This window comes from Seriola aureovittata, chromosome 5 (genome assembly GCF_021018895.1).
Source record: "Seriola aureovittata isolate HTS-2021-v1 ecotype China chromosome 5, ASM2101889v1, whole genome shotgun sequence".
NCBI classification, from domain to species: Eukaryota; Metazoa; Chordata; class Actinopteri; order Carangiformes; family Carangidae; genus Seriola; species Seriola aureovittata.
The window spans coordinates 18094856-18119291 of NC_079368.1; the positions used below are offsets into that span (position 1 = coordinate 18094856).

General features: G+C 41.6%; 1 protein-coding gene across 1 annotated transcript in view; it reads right to left on the reverse strand.

The window, feature by feature from the left end:
* The window catches only part of fras1 (Fraser extracellular matrix complex subunit 1), a 229388-nt gene that overhangs the window by 128277 nt on the left and 76675 nt on the right, over positions 1-24436 (reverse strand). The window contains exons 5-11 of the mRNA XM_056375341.1: positions 23228-23387; positions 20684-20817; positions 19073-19156; positions 14665-14766; positions 11998-12189; positions 8922-9011; positions 6410-6557 (exon numbers count right to left, since the gene is read on the reverse strand). Of these exons, the coding sequence (XP_056231316.1) occupies positions 6410-6557; positions 8922-9011; positions 11998-12189; positions 14665-14766; positions 19073-19156; positions 20684-20817; positions 23228-23387 (910 nt within the window). The remainder of the gene's footprint in view (positions 1-6409; positions 6558-8921; positions 9012-11997; positions 12190-14664; positions 14767-19072; positions 19157-20683; positions 20818-23227; positions 23388-24436) is intronic.

Sequence of the window (24436 nt, forward strand, 5' to 3'; positions counted from 1 at the left end):
TGAGGAGGAGGAAGAAGAGCGAGAAAAGTGGGAGATTGAGATACTCAGCAGCGGTGCATGTTCTGGCTCATTGACGAGCCTATTGGCTATTACGAACAGCAGTCAAGTGTTTATATCTGTGTTCAGCTGCAGCCAATGCTTCAGCTAGCGGATAATGTAGCAATCCTCTGCATATGTTCTGGTATCGGCTTCCTTCATGCACTCATCCTGCATCTCTCCTGCACTTGTATCATTCCTGAATATTAAACGGTGGAAAAAAAATGAGTATATTTTTTCAATACAAATCTCTCACCTGACTGGTTACAAGATCATTTCTTGTTTGCTTTGACAGTTGACAGTGAAGCAGAATTGGATCCCCCCCGTCCCACCTCTTTGGGATAGAACCACATTACAGCAGCAAGTTCAACAATCACACTCGCTGATACAAGCTGCTGTTTACAGAAGGCTGCCTCCACGCTCGCTCGCTCACTCACTGTACTTTAATTTCCTCACGAGCGCAGCGAGCCAGAATCCCTGAAGCACAAAATTAAAAACTGCAGCCGTGATTAACAGGGAAGTCGTACGAAAACAGCGGATCCAGAGGTGCGGATCCAGAGGTCCGGATCCAGAGGTCCGGCTCCGGGAGCTATTAACTGCACAGCTACACCTGATTATGTGACATGCAGACGTGTTCATGTTTAGCGGGGAACACTGTAAACCAGCATCATTAGGGAAAGTGAAAGGTCGCCTGCCAATCTGACTGTTAGCACAACCTTGACCTCCAGCTGGGACTGGCTACCTGCCACAGCAGCTTGAATACACCAATTTACCAACCGCAGCCAACATTTACCAGCATTTGGCTGCTGATTCAAGGTAATTTCACACCCTGATTCCCACAAAAAAGTTCAGTAATTCACCCACACAGTCTGCTGCCAGATTTTCAATCATTAGTCTCTTCATTCGAAACAATGCAGCTCCAAATAGGATCAAATCCATTCAATTCTTACAAACTCTGTTGATTAAAATAAATGCAATAACATTGAGGGGATTAATTGACTAAACTATGAGCTAGGCTGAAATTTGTGGACCTGTATTTAACAAAAATCCCTGCAGGGACTCGCACTGAAAGTTAAACCAAAAAACAGTCCCACCTCAGAGAAAGATTTATTTATGAAGCTTCCTACAAGCACAGTGAGAACAAAGAAGGACTACTCGTGGGAGAGAGTGAGGTGTCTCTCTTTCATGACACTCTTATCCACAAACGAGAAATTAAATTGATGTGTTGTAGTTTTTTCTAGTTGGTGTTTGTACATTTTTTGAAATGCAGAAAGTAGCACAGCTGCTTTTAAGTGTTGGCAGCTGAGGAACCAAGTTTTCCTAAGTTGTGCAATAATAGGCAAAAATGCAAAAGTGATGATGACAAAATTAAACCTTACAATATGACATCTGCAAAGTAAGACTGTGAGTAAACATTATGAAGTCACTGGTTCAATTCAAATTAAAAGAGTAGAGTAATTCAAGTATGTCTGTGTGAAATTATCCAGGTCATCTACGTAATAGAACCACGTTTAATTGTTATTCTAAGACTTTATTCGGACTTATCCTGTGCAATATCCGCTTACTTATGAAGGCACAAGTGTATATGCATAACGTGTACGCATGTGTGCATGCGTGTTGTGTGTGTGTAGGAGTTCTGTTGTATGTTTTCATGTATTTCTTATTCCCTTTTTTCCATTTATTCTTGTATTTACGTTTAGTCTTTGTGTGTATAAGAGTTAGGTAGATCAGGTAGAACACGTCGCATATACCAGGCACCATGACAATCGAGAAATTCTATTCTATTCCATTCTATTCTATTCTGTGGTGGGGAAATGAATGAATGTGCACATTATCTGAGGCGCTGTAATCTGATGTGAGAGTCAAAATAATCGCTGTTGCAAAGCTGCATTTTCCCTGTCGCCAAAGAACATTAGGTTGGAGGCTCTTTGGGAAAGCAGTCAATGCATCCTGCAGAAGTTTAGTCACAAAAGATATTCAGTTTATGTCAGAACATCATCGTTATTTACCATGAAGAGTTTCCTAAACATCTCTCCATCAACATAATGTCTCTGACTGAGCATCTTCTCCTGGCAGCTCCTCACAGTTAACTCTTTGCATGTATGCATGACTCTGAAATCTACATATTGGTATAAGATAATAAGACCTATAACAAAAGTCTCATTTAGGCCAACCCCTGGCAGAGGGAACCGTATATGTGCACGCAGGAAGCTCACATCTACAGCCTTTCCCATGAGACCTGAACACAGCACGACTCCTGGTTACGGCCCTCGGCTGCAACGCGCCCAATGAGAGGAGAGGCTGCCGACCTCTGGGCCTAAAGACAGCCATGATTAATAGGCTTATGGGAAGATTTACAGTTCAAGTTGGAAAAGGAAGAGAAAGAGAAAGAGAGCATATGTTTCTTTTTTCCTTTCGCCCCACTTCTTCTATTTTTAGCCACAAACTAAAACACAGTCAGAAAATCCAATTCCCAGCCAGGCAGACGAAGTAATGCAGGGTTAACAAGTGAAAACACGAGTCTCTTTCCTGCATCAGTTTGTAAATGTAAATGTAAAGTAAAGTGGGCAAATCATGTTTTAATCTTTTCTTTTCAGGCATGCATTATGAGGGAAACCATTACTGACAAATACATGAACACACACTCGCTGAGGAGCCGTGACAGGTGCGATGTAATGTGAATGCAAATATGAAAACCACACTAACACATTTAAATTATTCACTCAGGCAAACGTGATAATCACTGTGTGTATGCATGCAAAACACACATGGACCCCCCCAGACACACTATACCTTTCATTTGCTAACACACTTTAACACTTGCACTTATTGACTCTCACACAAGTATATACAGGATAAATAGGTATTTTTCTCTCCAACAGTATAATCCCTATATATCTATATATATACAGAGAGACAGAGAGTGAATGGTACATTAAGAGGCAGACAGAGAGAGGTGAATAGACCAAAAAAGAAAGAAAAAGAAAAGCAAGAAGGTGAACAGAGAGTTAATGGATACCATGAACTCCTCTGCAAAGAGTTTGGGAGAAGATTCTCAAAAGTGTTTTAAGCTGATAGAAAAGAAACAAAATAAAAAGATTCATCGAAAAAACACCCAACGTGTATTTCAGCTTGTAGTTCTCGGAAATCAATCTTTTTGAGGCGAAGTGGCGGGCCCTCCATTTCATTCTTCACTCAGCACCATTCATCAGGAGCCCACAAAGAAAGAAAGAAAGAAAGAAAGAAAGAAAGAAAGAAAGAAAGAAAGAAAGAAAGAAAAGACACTACTTTTTGACCTCGTCTGTGCAGCTCGTAGTTACGTTCTGTTGCTAGGCGACATCTAGTGGTTGTGGTATCATGACAGGAGCAAAAGTGCGATGTTTTGTTGACGTGTTGTATTAAACGTGTAACTTTCTCCCGAACACACTGAACGCACCTCAGATGCAAAAAGAACCGGCTGCTTATCCCACTGTTTAACTGCCTGTTGGGGCGCAGTATGTAGTAGTTTGTTCATTCATAATTGCTGACAGTCTGCATACCCATAATCAATCGATAAGACAGATGGATCTGCCTTTTGAAACATACATGCTGTGATGTGAGTGTGTGGCTTACAGAGGATAATTAGTTTAATCTAATGCCCTTTAAAGTATTTTACTTTCTTCAGCTGTGGTATTTCCTGCTGAAACAGGCTGAAAGGAAAAGAAGGGCTGAGAGAGGTCGTCATTACAGTTACACCATATCATAGTAAAAGCTTTTTTTGCATTCATTAATTGTTAAATAGGTGCGAGATTCGGCCATGGAAAATTGTCCGACAAAGTGAAAGTCATTTTTCATTTCATGGACCTTTAAGGCCTCGGGGCGGTGAGGAGCTGCACAGTGCACAGAAAGTTTTCACATTTTATTTAAACTATTGTACTTTTCTGCTCTTTTTATTTAAAGCCGCAAAAGGAAATATCTTAAACTTCAAAATAAATCCGGATTCAGAAATTCAAAGGACATCAACTTGAGTTTGAATTTGATGTTGATTTTAACGCGTAGAACTGAACGTAAATATGACGAGGGGGGCATCAGAGAGAAAAAGCAGACGCTGAATTAACAGTAGCTGTATGAATAAAGGTTTAAATCAAAGCCAGAGTTAAAAGTGGTGACGAGCTGAGGATAGTTTGTGTGGCTGCTCTGGTCTCTGTCCTCAGGCGATGGCATGCAGGAACACACACAGCAGCTTGGCCAGCGCTGCTCTCTCTCTCTCTACCCCAAGGACAATTTGGATGTTGTCCTCCGACTGCCTGGCATATCTATAAACTCTCTCCCTCTCTCTGTTTATGAGGCTCCCTCCCACTGCCTTCTTTATTTATCCAGCCAGCTTCTCATTTACATATGCAGTCATTTTTAGCATGCGACTAAAGTGTATTTATACACCGGTGGCACCTCTCTAGAGCTGATGCAGCAAAGGGCTTCACAATTAAAACCATGAGAGGTTCACGCCTGAGCGGTAACATCACAGTATTCTACAACAATGTGAAGCAAGAAGCTGCGTTTGCTGAGTTTCCCATCATTCAGGGGAGTCAAATGACCACTCATGACTGTTATGTATAATGACGAATGTGACTGACTGACTGACTGACTGATCATCATTCCATGATTGGTCAACAGAATGCCATGTGATTGAGTTGGAGTTTCCCTATTGGCTGTTGCCCTTTCAAAATGATTAGGAGCAAATGGTTCTATTAGGGGGAGGTTTACAGCCTTAGCGCATTTGTTGTTAGAAACAGAACTTTGCCTTTCATTTAAAACTTTATTTATACAGCTACTGTTAATTCAACATGTACTTTTTCTCCGTGATGCCCCCTCGTCGTTAAAATCAACATCAAATTCAAACTCTGTTTTTAAAAAAGGAGGTAGGTGTTGATGTGCTTTGAATTTTTCGGGTCCGGATTTATTATTTTTCAAACAAAGAATTTGCATTTTGAAGTTGATTTATTTCCTTTGCAGTTTAAAAAAAAAAAAAAAGAGCAGAAAAGTACAATAGTTTAAATAAAATGTGAAAACTTTCTGAACACAGTGCAGCTCCTCGGCGCCCCGAGGCCTTAAAGGTCCATGAAATGAAAAATGACTTTCACACTGCCAATTTTCCATGGCAGAATATGCCCCTATTTAACAATTACTGAATGCAAAATAAACTTTAAAACCTAGAATATGACTGGACCGTGTGTGGGTGCCAACTGTGGGCTTAGGGCTACACCTCTTGTTTCGGGTAGTCACCCAACCACTCTGGTGTCCCGGCTATTCGGAAGCAGAGTAGCGCTTCCAGTTCTCTAAGCCTGGCCTCCATTACAGCAAATAAAATCCTTTCATTACATGTATCATTACTACTAAAGGAGGCAGAGGAATAACTGAACATAAGACACACTGAACAAGAGAGCGCAGGAGAGGAGAAACCGAAACAAAACACAGGTATTTGTGAAGAATATTTTACACTTTTTTCTTTTTTTTTTTTACACATTTGTTGGTATATTCTTTGTATTCTAATAGATACTGAATACAATATCTGCAGATAACTCAATCAATAGTCAATCAGGAGTGGAGTTAGATAGCAGAACACTCAACGTTTTGGCTTCTGTCCCACAGAATCAAAGAGTGAGAACAGCTTTTTTCTTGAACCCTAATTTTGCTCCAGCGATCACAGAGGGGAGAAATCAGTCAAAGAAAAGGCACAGAGACCAATTTCTGCACCTACAGCAGTGGAAAATACACTCAAATGCAATACAAACAAAAACAAATAATGTGATTTGGAAGTGAGCATAGACGCCGTGTCACGTTCACATACTTGTATTCGCTAGTTAGTCACACTTGATTGCCTGTAAACACATTTTTGGCTAGCACTGCATGACATGACATTTTCAGCGTCAAACCGGAGCATTCTGGTTAATGTATGAAAATCTGTGAGTAAAGTGTAATGAAATCTGAAGGATATGTGCAGAACTTCTTCCTAAATATACCACAAAACCGCGCTAAATATCACAGGTTTATCTGTGAGTTTGACTATCCGAGGGCTGAAGGTGCTTCAAAAGACCTTCAACCTCAGAATTATTCATCCAGGAGGTTTATATGAACACACCAGAATGAGCACACAGGTGTGTGCTGAATGAAGGAGAGACCTCAACCTGTCAAAGTCACCTACAGGCACTAACAGACTGAAACCTCTGGGATGCTTGTGCTGTCAAAGAGAGGGGATATAAAAAAAGCAGGAGGGTTTGACAGAGCAGAGGAATGTTACAGAAGTGGCCCCACACACATACACACACACACACACACACACACACACACACACACACACACACAGCTGCACCCAGCATCCTTTGCAGCAACGTACCTTGATGACACTCAGGGCAGCATCGGCCCTCCTGGGTGACTGCCAGGGTGCCTGGCGGGCAGGTGGGGCAGGACCGCAGATAACAAGTCACCCGGGCATCACGGCACTCACACTCACGGCAACTGCCATCGGTCCACTGAGCCATGTCCTGAAAAATAGAGAGGGGAGGCAGAGAGAATGGGAATGAAAACAGAGGAGAGAGAGAGAGAGAGAGAGAGACCTGGACCTGGTGAATACAGAGGTCGGAGTTTTTATTATGCACAAAGAGCAACTGTGGCAAAGGCATTTATAGGGGATGGACCGGCTGCTGAAAACACCAATAAAAGAGGATTTTAACTTTGAAGAAGCTGAATCACAATAAAAAAAAAAGGAAGCCACACAGACTGGGAGCCTGAGCTGAATGCTAATGAGCTGCAAGTGTCAGTTTTAAAAGAAGCTGCATAGTCACGACTTTCATTTATGTTTTAAAAGCAGAGCGGGTGAACTGGCAGAGGACAAACAGTTCATTCACAAAAACACTGAAATGCTTTTATAAATCATCTTACAAATCGAGTCTTTTTTCCCAAAACAAACGAGTGACGGGTCAAAGCTTAAAGACAAGGACGCTTTAAGATCACAGGGCTAAACTTTCCTGAGCGTCAAGAGCAGGTTTTTATAGCAAGGCTCCAATCAACATACACATCTAATGAGCACAAAACCTGCAGCCCCTAAACGACAAGAGGAGAGAAGTTTGAAACCTTCAGAGTCTGTTATCTCATCAGCCCAACAGCTGAGGAACATAAGGTCATTTCGCAGAACCAAACACCTTATGTCTGCCATCATCTCCCAGACGATGTTTATCCCTGAGCAGATCTAAACATCCCTGAGCTGATATAAAAAAGTAAATCTCCAAAGTGGAAGTTTTCCTTACCAAAGAAACATACCGCCCAGCGTACTTCCAAACTTCAAATCAATATAATAATCATTAGTATTATTATTATTTTATTCTAAGGGAAACAAAACTAATAATTTTAACTATTTACACCATACACACTGAAAAGAGCGACGCCTTTGAGATGGATCATACTGATTCTGTTCTGTCACTTAAGTAAAAGTGAAAGTGACTCTCTTGACAATGATTGATGATTAACACCATTTCGTTCGTTTGTAGTCTTGATGTTCCGGCCTCTCTAACGCAGCTGTTATACTGGTTGCCACGTTATTCGCTCTGAATGTAAAGAACCAGTCGAACATTTTTGGAAAACTACACTAATTAGCTTTCCTTTCATAAGGTGAGGACATGAGAAGATAAATATCAGTCTCATGTCATGTGTGTTAAGTATAGAAATGGACCTGCAGTTAGCCTAGCTTAGCATAAGGACTGGAAACAGCTGGCTTGGCGACGTCTAAAGCTTAAATATATGTACATGTACATTATCCCCACCAATCACAGAACATCTGATCCTTCGTCCTCTGTTTGCTGAGCTCTGAAGTCGTACAGGTGAAGAGTTTGACTCTACAAAACTTTTTGGTGTACTTTGTCAAGAGTACTTTGACTGTCTTGTCCACCATCTTTTCACTCTGGCTCTGTGCAATGTCAAACACAACAGGCAGCTTGTCTAACATGTGCATCACCACCAGCAGCATGTTGTGTGTGTTTGTGCTCATTTATTATGCTGTAGGTTGCAAAACACTTTTCCCCATTTGGGACAATAACGTCCTGAAACAAAGTGAAAACTGTATTTCTGTCGTCTATAAATAGCTTGTTAATGTGCCTTTAAATCAACATAGTTAAGTCTTTTAACTCATTATGTGTCCCAGCTGAGACTTTTCAAGCCACTCGGGAAATGAAACCAGTAATCATCGAGTCTCAGACTTGTTGCTTTAACCTTTCGGGCAAACGCCTCTCCCAACAGACGAACACACCAAACCTGAGACGAGCCACAGGATGAATTCCTCAGGGAGACGAAGAGAAATCTATTGGAAGTGGATAATAGCTCTCTCTACACTCGCTCCGAGCCTGGGCCATGGCTGACCGTCCTGCAGCATTACATGAGCACCCCCCCCCAGCACAAAATGTAAAAAAATAAAAGCCTTTGCATTCTGGGTTTCCAGGACTAGCCTATAAATAATGAAGTTGACGACGCTATACAAGAAACGGGCCAGAATAATAAGGCAGAGATTCTTGTTACACAGCTAAACAGCCCATAGTAATTTGATAGGTCTGTCCTAAAACATACATTTAGTCTGTCTCTCTGCAACTTTAATTATCAGTGTTTAGAGTTTGTATTTATATATTTATATCCAGCTCAATATTGATGTATTTGGTTGTTTGTGCAGCAGCTTTCCTCTGCAGTGAGACTTTGTCACTTACTTTCCTTTGTCTTCTGAGAAGAGAGAGTTTACAGAAGCCCCGTGGTGTCTTTGTCTCACCCACACACTTTGGATTCCTTGCCTGATTTGGCAGTTCTCTCCTCTCATGCTCATGTGGCAAACGTGCTCAAAGTAAGCATTACGTCTGAGATAGAAGTACCTTGTAGGATTTTCCCTCGTGCACACAGGAAGGTTTCACAGAGGAGCACTCCGGGCAGCATTTCCCCGCCAGGTGAACACGCTCTGATTCCTAAGAAACAAAAAGTTCTCACAGTGAGGACCTGAGTCATATCCAATTTACGAAAAACATTTGTTTCACATTAAGCACAATACAACAGCATATGCAGTATCTTTATGACGTCTTATTTTTGTCATGAGTTATCTGCAGCTATTTACGCTGTCAGTGTAATTCCATCTATTTCTTTTTAGTTCATTTCATTTCAAAAACTTTTACTGCAACAATATGTAATTCATTATTTATTTCAAATGCTTCAGCTGTGGCAAACGACGTGTTGATGGTCCAGGGCACGATTTCTAGCTGAACTGGGAATACTGAATATTTGAATGCCATTTTCAACCTAGAAATAAATAACAATAAAATAATTTAAGACATTAAAAGTTTCCATAGAAATTACAGAAGAAGGGAAAAGGAGTAAAAAAACAGTTTTAGACATAAGGATAAAATCCTTATGTAGCTATAAACATGACAAAACAAAACAGGAAACGGGGGGGTAGATGGAGTGTGATGCACAGACAAGATTTTGACTCAGATTTTGGGGGGAATATAAATAACATTGATGTGATTCTATTCAAAGCCGTCTTGATCATAATGATCATGACTCAGATGTTGATGTTAGCACTGCCAGCAATCTCTTGAGTGAAAACCTTGTATCTCCATGACACTGGAGGAGTGTGAAAATCCTTATTTCCAAATGTCAACTAAGTATTTTTCATTCTTTTAACAGATTAAAGCTCGGAGTCAAACTGTTTACTGTTTAATGAAAAACAGCTAAACTGGAGTTATAAGCTTTCCACATCACAAAGGCAGTTTTCCCTTAACGCAGTTTTCTGGTGCTAAGAATCCTTACAGTACCATTACAATACATTATGACTGCAGGTGGCTCCATAAGGAATCATAAACCTCCCACTATAACTGTACCCTGGTGCCTTTGTCTGCCTATTGACCCACGCTTGTCATTAAACCCATAACCTTGTCTTAATTGTCTCGCACACTGACACACACAGGGGGTGAAAACCGCATGGCTCTGATCTTCTCAGCGGAGTGACCTTGCTCAATTCAGTGCTGGACGAACGCCAGTTATGCTACTTACGGCTAATGACACTTACCAGCTGTAATTATCGCCGTACACCATGATTAATGAGGGCTTATTTGGTCGTGGCAGGGGATATAAAAGCAATATTATTAAATCTGCTTGACATAAGAAAACACCGGATGAGGTGTTGAGTCGATGTGGCGCCAGAAAATGGGTCATTTTCAGGGGATAAAAGTAACTATGGGAACACCAGCTAATAACCTTAACCAATCCTTTGTTTGTTTTGTCCCTAAAAAAAAAAAAACTCCCACGTCTAACGTCCTACATTCCTAACTGGGCCAAGTCTGATATGCACGTCTCCCCACGAAGGCACTACTGATCCTTGTGTTGGATACATCGGAGGGTGACTTCAGGTTTAGTGAGTCTACGTCACATGTTTTGGATCTAATGCTGACATTGTGGCGCAGCTTTCCACAAAGAAAGATCATTAAGGTTTCATTTATCTTTCAATTTACTCCAGCTTGACTGAGTGAATTATCCGTGATGGAAGCAGCCAACCTTACAACCTCGAATGATCACCCCCTATTCCCCCCAACCCACCCCGCTCCATCCTAACCTGGATTTCCTCCTAAATACCAATGAAGATAGTGACATCCTCCATTAGCGTTTTAGTGGCCCATTTGAAGGCCAGGAAATGGGATTTCTGGGCGCTGACACGTTGCATTTTGGGAGGCGAGAGTTCAAGAACCAGGGTGGAAATGGATAAACAGGTCGGGGTCTGGCAGGAAAAAGCCGACAATGGAACCAACAATGAGAATATAAGATTATACAGGTACAACCAAGACATTCACTGACTTTACAATGAAGAGCAGCTGAATGTTGAAACAAAGTTTTTTTGAAAGATACTGTAAGTTACTAATTTAATTCTGAATGGCAGAGGCAGAATCAAAACATCAACATCACATAATAATGTTAATGGTGAGTTTGTGTTTATTTTTCCTATCAACATATCACACCAACAACATGATAAAGGCTTTTAGAGCAGACTAGCTAACAAGCTTACATGTTTAATTTCCACTTGGTCCAGGAAGTCCCGTCTGAATAATACACCGAAATGACTTCATAGGTTTTCTGTGCAGACAGCTAATTATGATCCATAGTTACATTTCACCTCTAGTAGCCTGGCTGTTCCTTTCCCATGTGATAGTTAGCCCAGTAGTCGATGTTGTTTCTATATCCATGAGCATTTGACGACCGTAACCGTGACAACAGAGGTCCTGTGACCTTAAGAAAGTACCTACTTGAACACAAACGACAATCCTTTCCTGAGATCAATCAAGCTGCTTTTGTTACCAAACCAAACCAAACCAAACCAAACCGTGACTTTCCCACAACCTTAACCGCTTGCTAAATACTGTTACTGTGACAACGAAGGTTCTATAACCTTAAGGAAGTACCTACTTCAACAAAAAGTACAATCTTTTTTTTTTTTTAGACCTGACCGAACCGAACCCAACAGTGACTGAATTATTGTTACCATGACAACAAAGGTCTGCCCCCCCCCCCCCCCCCCCCCGGGTTGTATCCGAGGTGAGGAACGATCTGTTACGTCGGAGGACTTCACAATACTATGAGAAGTCTGGAAAGGTGTTTTACAAAGTCATCTGCTTGCTTCTGTATTTAACTGATCAAAGCAGCATGTTGTCTTGAACCTTTCTGCCAGACGACCTTGTGTGTGTGTGTCCCCCCCCCCCCCCGCAGTGACTTCATTGAAATGAATCTGACTGAATACCGCTTCTTTTTAATTTCAACAGAAAAAAACTGCATCTGCCCGGCTCCAGCCTACCACGATTCAACAAACCAAATGAGTCTTTTCCTGCCTGGGAGAAAAGTTGTGCCCTGAGGATGTTTGTGCACTTTTGCAGTTTTACCTCATGGTTTCTAATGATCTGTCAGACTCACCTGTGGGCACTCGACGCGACCACACTCCGCCCTCCGACAGAGAACCTGACCCCGGTTGCAGCTGCAGAACTCGCAGCCGGTGCCGTTCCACATGTCTCCATGGTAACGCACCGCGCCCTCGTACAGGCAGCTTCCCTTGGCAGCAGCGCATTCGTCGCAGCACTGACCGGCACGCTTTACTTTGGTGTGACCCTGCGAGGAAGCAGTTCAAGTGAGTTCAGGTTTGTTGTAGAGAAAAGAAATACAAACTGAGCCGTGAGACAAGACAAAAAAAAAAATCTGAGGAGCTTATAGAAATGCTGGGGGTTTTCTTTTGGGGGGGGGGGTATGTGTGTTTCAGCAGAGAGAGATAAGACGATGGAGGAGAGAGTTGCATCATTAAGGGAAAAAAACACACCAAGCAGTTTGGACCATCAGACAGCTCTTACAACTTAATTTGAAAGTGCTGAGAGACGTAGATTCACCAACACTGCAGATGTAATTCTTCCACAGCTGAGGATTTCAGAGCCTGTGTATCTCCTGAAGACAGTTCCCGTTATTAAAGGAAACTCAAAAGTTCAGGCAGTGTGGTCAAAGTCCATCCAAATCATGTCACAACTCAGTGAATCACCGACATTTATTAACAGAACGGAGCAGGTAGTTATTAGCCAGCTATGCTTATTTCAGAGTGGTGGTTTAGAGGTTTTGAGCCCGTCGGGATCCTCAGCAGTGCAGTGCTGGATTTTCTTTTTCTTTTTTTTTGTCTGCTTTCATCAGAGGAGGGAATGGGCTGTTAAAACATCCTCAGCTGTGCTGAAATCAAAGCTGAGAATATTTTTCCTTCAAGTTTTAGTTAAAGTTAAAAAAAAAGATACGGAGACTTTGAGTGAAAGAGCAAAGATAAGCATTTCCCCAAACCCCAGTGTTTCCTCTTTATATGTTTTATAACAACGTATACAGTCTGAACTCGATGCTCCTGAGGACTTTGTGTATAACATAATTAGTACGAGGGTGCATAATTTTACATTTACGCTTGTATCTTAATGATGCAAACATGTAGGTTTGTGAAAATGTGTTGCAGCACGTTTGGCTCTCTATTTATTTAATGAGCAATAAACACCTTTTTTTTAAAAGAAATAAACCATGAACAGTCTCTTACATCCCTGGGCAGCTTTTTAATCACATAGACTCTTTATTGTAAATTGTGTCAGATCACTTTAATGACTTCTGTTTTATTTTTTTATTGTGTTTTTATATTTATTACATAACCTTCCTGCAAAACAGCGGTGCAACACACATCTGAACTGTATCGTAATGATGGGAAATGTTAATAGTCTCTCTTCTACAAGTAGTTTAAAGGATAAGAGGAGAATATCTTTTTATCTTCATCAAACCCAAAGAAAAGATCAAAAACAGTGATCCACTAAAATGTAATGTGTGTGTGTGTGTATCCAAATTCTGATGTAGCTTTAGCTCTTAGCTCCATTGTTGTGCAATACTATCAAAAACACGTCAATCCCACATACAACGTCCTGCTGCCTGAAATACTCATCAGACCAACGACTGTGTATTAATCCTCCACTTAAAATAGTCCCCAACAAATGCACATTGACTCCTGTTTAAATAACATTTGCTAAAACTTAAGCGTCCAGCTGTTTGTTGATGCAGGATTTACAGATACTCATTCCTGCCTTTAGTTTACGGAAGTGGTTCCTGACCAAAAAGTCTATTAAACAACTGCACCACTTCTACTCTTGAAGCTTTACACTGGGCTTCCAGTTTGGTATAGAATAAAGTTTTAAAGTGCTGCTGGTTACTTAGCGGCTTGGGGCTAAAATACATTTTTGATATGCTTAGAGAATATAAACTTAGTAGGGACCTTACATCTTCAGTCAGCTGGTCGCCTCTGGTCAGAACCAAACACAGCAAGGCTCCATTTAGCTTCTTTATTTTTACCAGTTGAAATTCAAACCATAAAACGTTTCTTTTGTATTGGATTGCTTAACGATCTACATTGCATTTTTATTTTACTTTCTATTCGTTAGTGCAGCATCACTGCACTTTAGCAGCACCAAAACCTTGTCTCTCTCATATATTTAGTCTATTTATAGTCTCATCTTTTATTTTATTTTATTAAATTGTGTTTTTTAATACTATGTATTCATCCCTATGTGGCCTTTTAATGTTGTGTTGTGTGTCCAGATTGTGTATTGTTGCTCTTCTTTGACTTCACCAGCAAGAGTTCCTGCACAGAATGGAAGCTGCAAGCTGAAATTTGCATACAATTAACAATTAAATGTCAGCTTGTGTGGGTGCTTTTGTGTGTGTGTCTTTGTCCTCACAAAGATAGAAGTACAAATATGTGTGTGTGTGTGTGTGTGTGTGTGTGTGTGTGTGTGTGTGGCTGTGACTGCCTCTGCATCCATTAGACCTTCAACACAGAGACAAATGTATGAGGTGAATCCTGGATGAAACTGAATGTCAGAGTGTGTGTGTGTGTGTGTGTGTGTGTGTGTGTGTGTGTGTGTGTGTGTGGCTGTGACTGCCTCTGCATCCATTAGACCTTCAACACAGAGACAAATGTATGAGGTGAATCCTGGATGAAACTGAATGTCAGAGTGTGTGTGTGTGTGTGTGTGTGTGTGTGTGTGTGTGTGTGTGGGAGAGAGATAGAGGGAGAAAACCCACCTTGTCACAGGTGACGGGCCGACAGGTGTGCGCGTGGCATTTTGACTGGCCCCGGTCACACACACATGTGGTGCAGGCGTTCTTCTGCCACTGCTCGCCATGCTGCCAAGACACACACAGATACACGTTTAGACCATCTCAAAACTACACACACACACACACACACACACACACACACACACACACACACACACACACACACACTCACACACACTCACACACACAAAGAGTAAATCACAAGCTGTTCTTAGGAAACTCAAAGCTCATTCAAATCCAATGACTGTCTTCTTTTGTGTGTGGGGATTCAGAAGAGGTGGTGTGAACGGCATACAAATACACACACATACACACACACACACACACAAACACAAACACACACACACACACACACACACACACACACACACACACACACACAAACACAAACACACACACAGGGAGAGAGAGTTTATTGTCAAGAGCAAATAGCAGCTGTCAGATGTCAACATAATTCTCCTTGAAACTTTTCAACAAGAGCGCAAAGAAGTGAAAACAGCGAATGTGCACTGCAGTACTGACATCACACTCCACAAGCTAGTGCTGCTTGTAGCAAATTAGTCAGTTAATTAATGAATTAATTAATTCATTAATTAATTAGGCATCGGGAAGACACTGCTGATAATCATTGTGAAAGTAATCTATCAAATTAAGTTAATTATGTAAATCTTTCATCGTATATGAAGTAACAGGCACGTGTTTGTATATGTTTGAGTATATTTTAGGAATATTCATAAATCGATCAACAGCGAAAATGATTGATTTTAGGGCCCTTATTTGTTTTCAGTTGCTGGATTCAGGTTTATCCAGTTTTGTGTCAAATCCATGAACAGAGCCAATTTCAAAAGCACAATGGCTGACTGGAAACGAGGCCTCAGCAGCAATGGCACTGGGACAGGTGCACACAACAGGTGCTCCTGCGCACATTAAGCATTCTCTTGGTAGTTTCGTGGTTTTGGGGATTTACCTGTTTTAGTGTGTCAGTTAAGCGTTGGTCAAACTTGTTTTTTTTTTTTTTTTACTTATTCACTGATGTTTAAGCAGAATTCAAATGTTTAGTTTTCAAATAGAGCTGCTGAGATAACTGTTGAAATAACAGTCCACACATCTGCCTCCAACTTTTCCCATTTCAAACAATCTGAGCCCAGTTTTAACCTTGATGTCTGGACGTCTTTTGATCTGAAAATCATAAAAGCGGCGTTAACTGGGCGGTGATGGGATTCAAAAATAGCAGAGGGCAACGCGGCGTCTTTATAAAGTTCTCTGTATCTGGCAGAGAAAAATACTCTGTGGTGCACTCTCTCGCCAGGACACCAAGAGGTGAAGCGACGTTGTCCCACAAAGGCTCCATTTCTGATGCGTTTCAGGCCGTAAATAAATAATTGGTTTAAATTTGGAGTCATCCTCCTCTAGTTGTCAGGTTAAATTCAATTTACTCCCTCCTTCAACTTTAACTACTTTGGTTAAATATTGACTGAAGCCTGGAGGATGCAGATTATTTCATTATTTCACAGGCGGCACTTTTCACTGATCTAACATTTATTGCAGCCATTTATCGTTGATCAAAACCCTGTATAGCATTTTTTACATCTCATTAAACATCAGTAACCTGTAAGACATGTTCCGCTGTAAACATGTGAGTTAAACTGAGAGTGATATAATGAGCTGCAGCAAAGATCTCTTTAAAGAGAAGTAACACTGATATCTGTTTCAACAAAGAGTTGAAACAGCCTCGTTCTCACCTGAACACACAGAAACTCATCTAAACAGGTCTGAACCTTCAATGTGAACGTAGCTTTAATCTTTCAAGACGTTCACTACACACAAGCGCACACCTGTAAATATGAGTACTCACACACTTTTACAAGCAAAGAGAAACAGAAACACCTCGCAACAAAAAGACGCACATTCATACAGCAATATAGCAAAAATAACAACAATAATAATTCAAACATTTAGATTTTACATTACAGTTAGTACACCTCATTGAAAACCATTTTCATGTGTCAGATTGGGTTTTTAACTCGCTGTGACTAGGAGTTAGTATAAATCAGTGGTTTGTCAAAGCTTGCACAAACACACGCACACACACCAAACCAAACACAGTTTTCAAAGAGGTATAAACCTTCAGTTCCACAAAGCACCACACTACAACTACAAAACCACACAAACGTAACCTTTGAACCCGAGTGATTATTTTCATTTCTGCCTTTTCAATCTCAAATGTTCCATTAAAAATTCAAATAAGTCTGAAGGATGGAAATCATTTCATTATTTCCCAAAGGAGGAGATAGTTATCACAGAACTTACAGCCAAGTGTTTGACGAATGTGGATTTCTACAACCATAATTTCTGCACTAAAAACAGGACCGGGTCAAAGCCCAGCGTATGGCTGGAGTGTGTCGTAGGCAAGTTGCATTCTGCCGGTTTCAGCTCTTTATCTGTTTCCTCTTAAGGTGAACTAAAAGAAAAGAGACTCAATTCGTGCATCGTGAGGTTCTCAGTTCTGTTTCTGGTCCTCTTCAGCGCTCAGTCCTCTCTCTCTGTTCACACTACAGTTCCTCTCCAGCTGTTGGACCTTCACCGCTTTGGATTATGGGTAGCTTTCCCTTGGGACAAGGTGGCTGCCGCTATGTCTTATCCACATACCTGTGGTGTTTGGCTGAATTAGTATAATATTGTGGTACTAATTTGTTTGAATTAATACAACATAGTATATCGTAACGTCCATCAGTCTTGTTGTTGTTACCGGCGGCCATGGTTTCGTCCATTTGTTTCCGTCTACCACATGTGCTACAATACAGTGGTCGAAGGTGAAGCGAAACCTGGAGAGCTTTGTGTTCACAACGCACAGGTTAAACAAACTGACATGCAGACTTGAAACCAGCTCTCGAGGTGGTCATAGCACATCTGAAGCAAACGGTCTGGTCGGCTTCAAATGCACTATGTTGCCGACGCTTCAGGCTGCAAACCCCCCCGAAAGTTTCTATTAATTTCTAAGCATTCGGCTGACCAATGGTGGAATTATGATCAGTCAGTCAGTCACTCACTCACTCACGGACATTCGCAATTATAGGGCTGGCCCCACCGTAGTGGTCCGACCAAAATGTTTGAAGCACAAGAACGGACAGTATCTCATCAACCCGTCGTCCACTGATGGTTTACTGGTCAAATCCGTCCGTGCGTGGTATAGATCATCATAATCCAAACCAAAAATAATAGTCCAAGGTAGACAGGGGGTGGGCAGCTGTGGCTCAGGAGTTAGAGTGGGTCGTCAAGATACTTGCCTCTGACGGCTACTCCATCAGTGTGTGTGTGTGTGTGTGTGTGTGTGTGTGTGTGTGTGTGTGTGTGTGTGTGTATATGGCTTGTAGGGTAAGTTATAAACATGCTCATATTTTAGACATAATTCCTAAATGTTCCTTCTTCAACATACTGAAGCGATGTCGTTCCAACGTTCACTGGCTTACATGTATTCATCAGCTGAAATGCTGATGTAGTACTTGTGCCCATTCACACACACTCAATACTGTGTGTGTGTGTGTGTGTGTGTGTGTGTGTGTGTGTGTGTGTGTGTGTGAGAATGTGTGCACTGTATCAAGACTAAGGTTGTGCATTTGAGACCAGAAGCGTGGGGACATAATTCATTCTCTTTAATAAATCACAAATTGAGACATCCCTGACACTTCCTGACGCCCGGAGGAGAAAAAAAACACACACACATCTGAAGCCATGACGACGTAAACATGAATGAGTGTGTGTGCGTGGTCCTGTGTGTGTGTGTGTGTGTCTTAGAAGATTCAAACACACATTAGACAGAATGGGACACTCTTTGATCAAAGGAGGACTTGGCAGTGAGAAAGAGATGGAGGGAGCGAGTATGTGAGTGTATAGTGTAAACACAGCGGGAGGAAGCAAGAGCAGGACAGATGAGGTGATGCAAACTCTGACTGGAGGAGACGATGGAGAGGAAAGGAAAGGAGAGGAGAGGAGAGGAGAGGACTCCTTGGACTCCTTTCATCTCAGTTTGAAAACACAAACACACATACCTACACATGCACACGTCAAACTCTCCCTGTCATCACAAAAACTATTCTAATAGATTGTGCAGAGAAACACAAAATACTGTACAAAAGGTCACTTAAGTACAGATTTATGAGCTGTCATCAGCTGCCTACGACACACATAAAACTCACAAATACACACACACACACACACACACACTTTTTATGAACATAGTAATACTCACCCACACAGGCTTTATAACACAGAGGATTTACACACAAACCTACACTAACAGGTGCAAATACACACTTTTTAAACTCAAATGGACACACACACACACACACACACACACAAATAGGTTGCCCACCTGGTGTTGTTTCCCAGCAGACAGACAGGGGTTGGACACACACTGAGGACAGCACTGGCCCGGCTGAATCACCAAGTTCTCATGCTGAGAGGAGGGAGGAAAAAAACTGTCAGACCAGGTGTGTGTGTGTGTGAGAGCGAGAGAGAGAGAGAGAGAGAGAGAAGAGACAGATGGCCTAGAATAACAAAAGAATAGAAATGTACTTGCTTCTTCTCTGGTATAATATCATTCTATTGAATACAACACTGTAAATATAAGCTGTTACAATACTGTTGGACAGTCTGACATTTTGGCAAAAACAACCTGAGCAAGACTTAGATAAGATCCATATCAGCTTCATCTCCGTGCCTCCAGCACAGAGAAAGGTGTTTGACCTAGCTTAGCACCTCGTCTGGAACTGGGGAAATCGCTGGTGTACTGCTGCGAATCACGCCTTCCAGCAACTCCAAACCTGTCCTACTCACACAGTATATCTTGTTTATTTAACCTGTGTGTGTGTGTGTGTGTGTGTGTGTGTGTGTGTGTGTGTGTGTGTGTGTGTGTGTGGGGGGGGGGGGGGGGGGGGGGGGGGGGGATACTAAAAAGGGAAAAAAGATGTGAGATATCCCAGACTTTATGGAAGTGCATTTCCAGCTTTGACTCCATCATCAGAAAAGTCAAGCTACATGTGGCTGGAATTAATGATTACCTTTATTTGAGAGAAGCCTGAGAGAGGAGATGTAAAACTACACTGAGATGATCTTCTTATGGATCAACACTTCAAAATAAAACACAGGAAAAATGTAAAATATGAGACATTTAATCATTTATTACATAAAAACATCACAAATAGTGGAAAACAAAGCCCCAGACTGAAAGTGATTGTTATATCCAAACAAATGCTCCGAAACCAAAAAAATATTTCATTTACTATTCAAGCCCTTGTTGAATGTTGCATATTATCATGTTTGAGAAGCTGGAAAAACAGAAAATATTTGGCCTTTCTGACAATTAATCAATCACCAAAATTTAATTCCTGGATTTCTTCCTGCAACTAATCAACTGATCATTGCCATTCTAGTTGGTTAGTTACGGCGCTCCCAAGTGTGTTGTGACAAATGAGAGCTCATTTCTCTCCTGCATGTTGTCCTGTTGAGTGACCCTCCGTGGATTTATGATAATGTGCTTCATTAAAGAATAATATATAACGCTGGGTCAGTATTTATGAAACATTGCTCAGAGCAATCCAGCAGTAAAGCCAGCAATAATGGACGCGGCAGAACAGAAAATAAGGTCATCTGCTTTTCACAGTATTCGATAATGACGGCTTCTATTCCCATCCTGAGAATGGGTGTTTGATTGTGAGATAGATTATCAATTATGTATCAGATCAAAGTGATAGTCTCCGTCTCTGACGGTGAATTTCAGGGCAAAAAGCAGATTTCACAAAATGTCAGACTGTTCCTTCTAAATTCATTATAAGTTTATTGAATTTGAACAAACTGAGCTGGGGGGAGGGGGGGGGGGGAGAGAGAGAGACACACAGGACCATTGTTCTGTAGCAGCCAGTGTGAATACAGAAGATGAAAATGTTCTTTAAAAAACTGTGTGTCCATGTTTCTGGAAACTCACCGGTTTGCAGGCCACTTGCTGACACTCTGCCACTGAGCACTGGACTTCCCCATTGCTGCAGACACATCTGGAACAGAGGCTGGGCTTCCACTCCTCACCATCCCTGTACACAACCCCCTGCCAGGAGCAAGACTCTGAGACAGACAGACACACACAGACACAGACACACACAGACACACACAGACACACACACAGACACAGACACACACAGAATGAGTAAAGTCAAAATGGGTGTCAGATAATGAGCTGACTGTTGGAGCATTGTTTGCCCTAACGCTCATTGATTTACAGTCAGGGATAAAAAAAAAAAAAAAAAAGGAGCAGTCGCTAATTAGCTGCTAACCCCTAGGATGCATCATAGCAGGTCCCAGACATCATTAGAGTCTAAATTAACCTTTCAGCTCCACTCCGGCTGCCCTGTGCACTCTCAAAAACTCAGGGTTTGTCACGACAACATCCTGTCTGATAGAAAACAAGATGCTACACAAAAAAGCGAGGTCCAAGTCCCAACTAGCTGTATTACCCTGGTATTATTCATCCTGCATATGCATGAAAAACACACCTGACTAACAATTGCATAAGGAATCTTTGCATTTTTATTGCAGTTCTATGTGGATGGATGCATCTCTGGACAATAGAAATAGACCTTTGGACTCAATTAAATAAACATGGTTTCATGAAAATGATAAATAACACGTCTTCTTTTTTTTAAATTATTTTTTGGGGCTTTTTATGCCTTTATTGATAGCACAGTAGAGAGAGACAGGAAATGGGGAGGCAGAGAGAGGGGGAATGACATGCAGTAAAGGGCCGTCCGATGCAGGATTCAAACCGGGGCCGACTGCAGCGAGGACTGTAGCTTCTGCATATGGGGCGCCTGCTCAACCAACTGCGCCACTCGACGCCCCACACGTCTTCTTTTGGAAAATAACGCATCCAAAACACATAAAGGAAGCCATTCAGATCAATGATTCACCAACGCTCTGGTTCACAGCCATGGACATTCTGCGTCATGACATGATCACTGCAAAACTGAGTTTGGTGAAAGGGGGATTTCACTAGAAAATCTTTATCAAAAGAAGAAAGACAGAAAAAACAAACCTGTTCTCAAACATAGACTGGAATGTTTTGACAAAAAATAATCGAGGCCAAAGGAAAGATTTTCAGAAAAAAAAAAAAAAACCCATTTGAGGTTTGAACAACCTGAACTGAGAGCAGGAGCAGAGACGACGGGGAGGAAGAGAGCTAACCTGAGGCAGTGGACTACGGGAGTTTTAAAATCGGGTTGCATCACACACATTAAGAGAAACTTCACACATGCTCTTCTCTCAGATCTCAAACACGCACAAACTACAAGATTTGAAAATAATGGTGCATCACTCACACACACACACACACACACACACACACACACACACACACACACACACACACACACACACACACACACACACACACTACAGGATATGATTTAAGATTATCATGGCAGGAGGAGCAATCAGAGAGTAACGCCCCACCTCACCTGATCTCGTGAGGAAGCAGATGAAAACAAAACGGAGACCATGGCGCAAGAACTTGTAACGTTAGTAAAACTTTGCCGTAAGAAAGTGAAACAAGTCTGGATGAGAAAATGTTTGGTGAGACGTGGTGAGAACTGAGATTTCAACAGTCAGTTTTAATATCTGTCAATAGCAGCATGCTAGCTAACGTTAGCCTCAAGGGCTGTAGAGTTTACCGTTGCTTGGCAACACCATCAGCTGTGAAAGTACTGATGTATCATCCAGATTTGAACTCACCAACTATCAAGCATGTTTGATATTACCGGGGCAGCCGTGATGAGTCTGTGAGCAGGCTGGGAGGTTTAACACTGGATCTGTGAACCGCTCACATTAACAGAACTTCGGTACCGATCGAGATTCAGAGTTCTCCTGCCCAAAACCCCTGTCCTCTGAGGCCGGCTTTATGCTGCTCGAGGCTTAGTGCGTGTCTGTGTGTGCGTCACTGTTTCATATTCAGAGATTTTTTTTTATTTTCTTTATTTACTTGCACGCCTTTCTTCAAACAACAGCAACCAAGTAACAAGGGAGAACTCCAGCTACAGTAAAACTGCCCGTGTCAAAGGCGCTGGAATATAACTGACATGAAGCAGCCTGAGGTCTCTCCCACTCTGAATGTGTTGTGATATTCATATGATGATGATGCAGGGCAACACTGACAACTAGTATAGGTTTTTGTTTTTTGTTTTTTTATATGCCACTTCCTATGAGTGAAGAAAATATCACAGCAATGACCGTTCTCACTAAAATGCATTTGGACAAACATCTGGTTTCACATCTTCTAGGCAGAGAATTGACACTTAACTTATCCATGAAAGTGAACGTTCAGACTTAAAACCAAAAATATATCCTCTTATTGATATTAGAATTTCAAAAATAAAACACCGGCTCATTTGGTTCAATGAAATAAACAGATGTGTATAGTTAATGCAAAAAAAAAAAAAAAAAAACCTTGCAAAACAGGTATAGCCCTTTTAAAAGTCCTCACCTCCACTGCGGCCACACTTTGGACAGCATTCCCCGGCTGGGGTGAACGGGCTCTGATCCCCAGGACAGCTGAGAGCGGGGCATGGGCGGGTGCTGCAGGATACACTCCCTCTGGAGCAAATACACACCGAACAGGGCGAGGGACTCCACTCGCCGTCATGCTGTGGGAACCGGAGGAGACAGAGAGACCGGCATTTACACACTATATACACAACTAGAGGAGGGAATAAAAAAGAGAGAGAAACAAAGAAGCAGGGAGACATGTGGGATGAGGAATTTTTTTTTTTGCTCTCTGTGGACAAGACAATTTTGTAAGCCTAAGCCTGAGTGACAGAGGAGAGAGGAGAGTCACAGAGAGAGGGGGGGAGAAGGTGGCGGAGAAGGAGAAGAAAACAGATTAAAAATAAGAGGGTGTGTGTGAATGTGAATGAGGAGGCACAGCGTGAGAGGACATTTGAAAGCTGAAGTGCAGATGTCTAATTTCAGTTTGTACTGTAAGTCGTTCCAGCCGAGCAGTTTGCCCCGATTCAAGCGGGGTTTCCACTGCTGGCTTAGCTGCAATGCCAGCTTGAGGCAAACAGTAAGCTCGTTGGCGATCTTCCTGCATTCCTCTTCCTCGTTTTATTCATATGTGTATAAACTCCTGGCACAGCGTTACATGTATTATTATAAAACCATGAGGAGGTGATTGACAGAACTGGATTGATAGAACCCATTCTTGCACAACCCATCTCTGGGGTGTTAATTAGAGTTAGCCATGTCTCTTATACATCCATTTGTGGATGCACTGTGTAGGTTTAGTGTTGTTCTTCCAGTCTAAATGAGATACCAGCATGCGGATGTTGCCTGGAGTCAAACTGATAGAGGTGAGGATCTGACTTCAATCATTCTCTGAGGTGTCAGGCTGTGAAACCTACATTAAAAAAAAACTTTACTGCCCTGCATGAAATATATCATCAGTCTGGGTTTTAATGGAGCATTCATGTAAATGCTTTTTCACCCTGGAAAGATTCTTGTGAAATTTAACATTCACGCCGTTTATGATGGAGATTGTGGAGCTGTCTCAGATAACAATTTGATAAACAAAACAAAACAAAAAACCTAAAATACTATTGTTTTGTTGGTGTAAGTCTTACAAAAATCTCTGGTCACATTACTAAAATTCCCTTTATGACTTGGGACATCTGCAAAAAGAATAAAGCTTCATTTT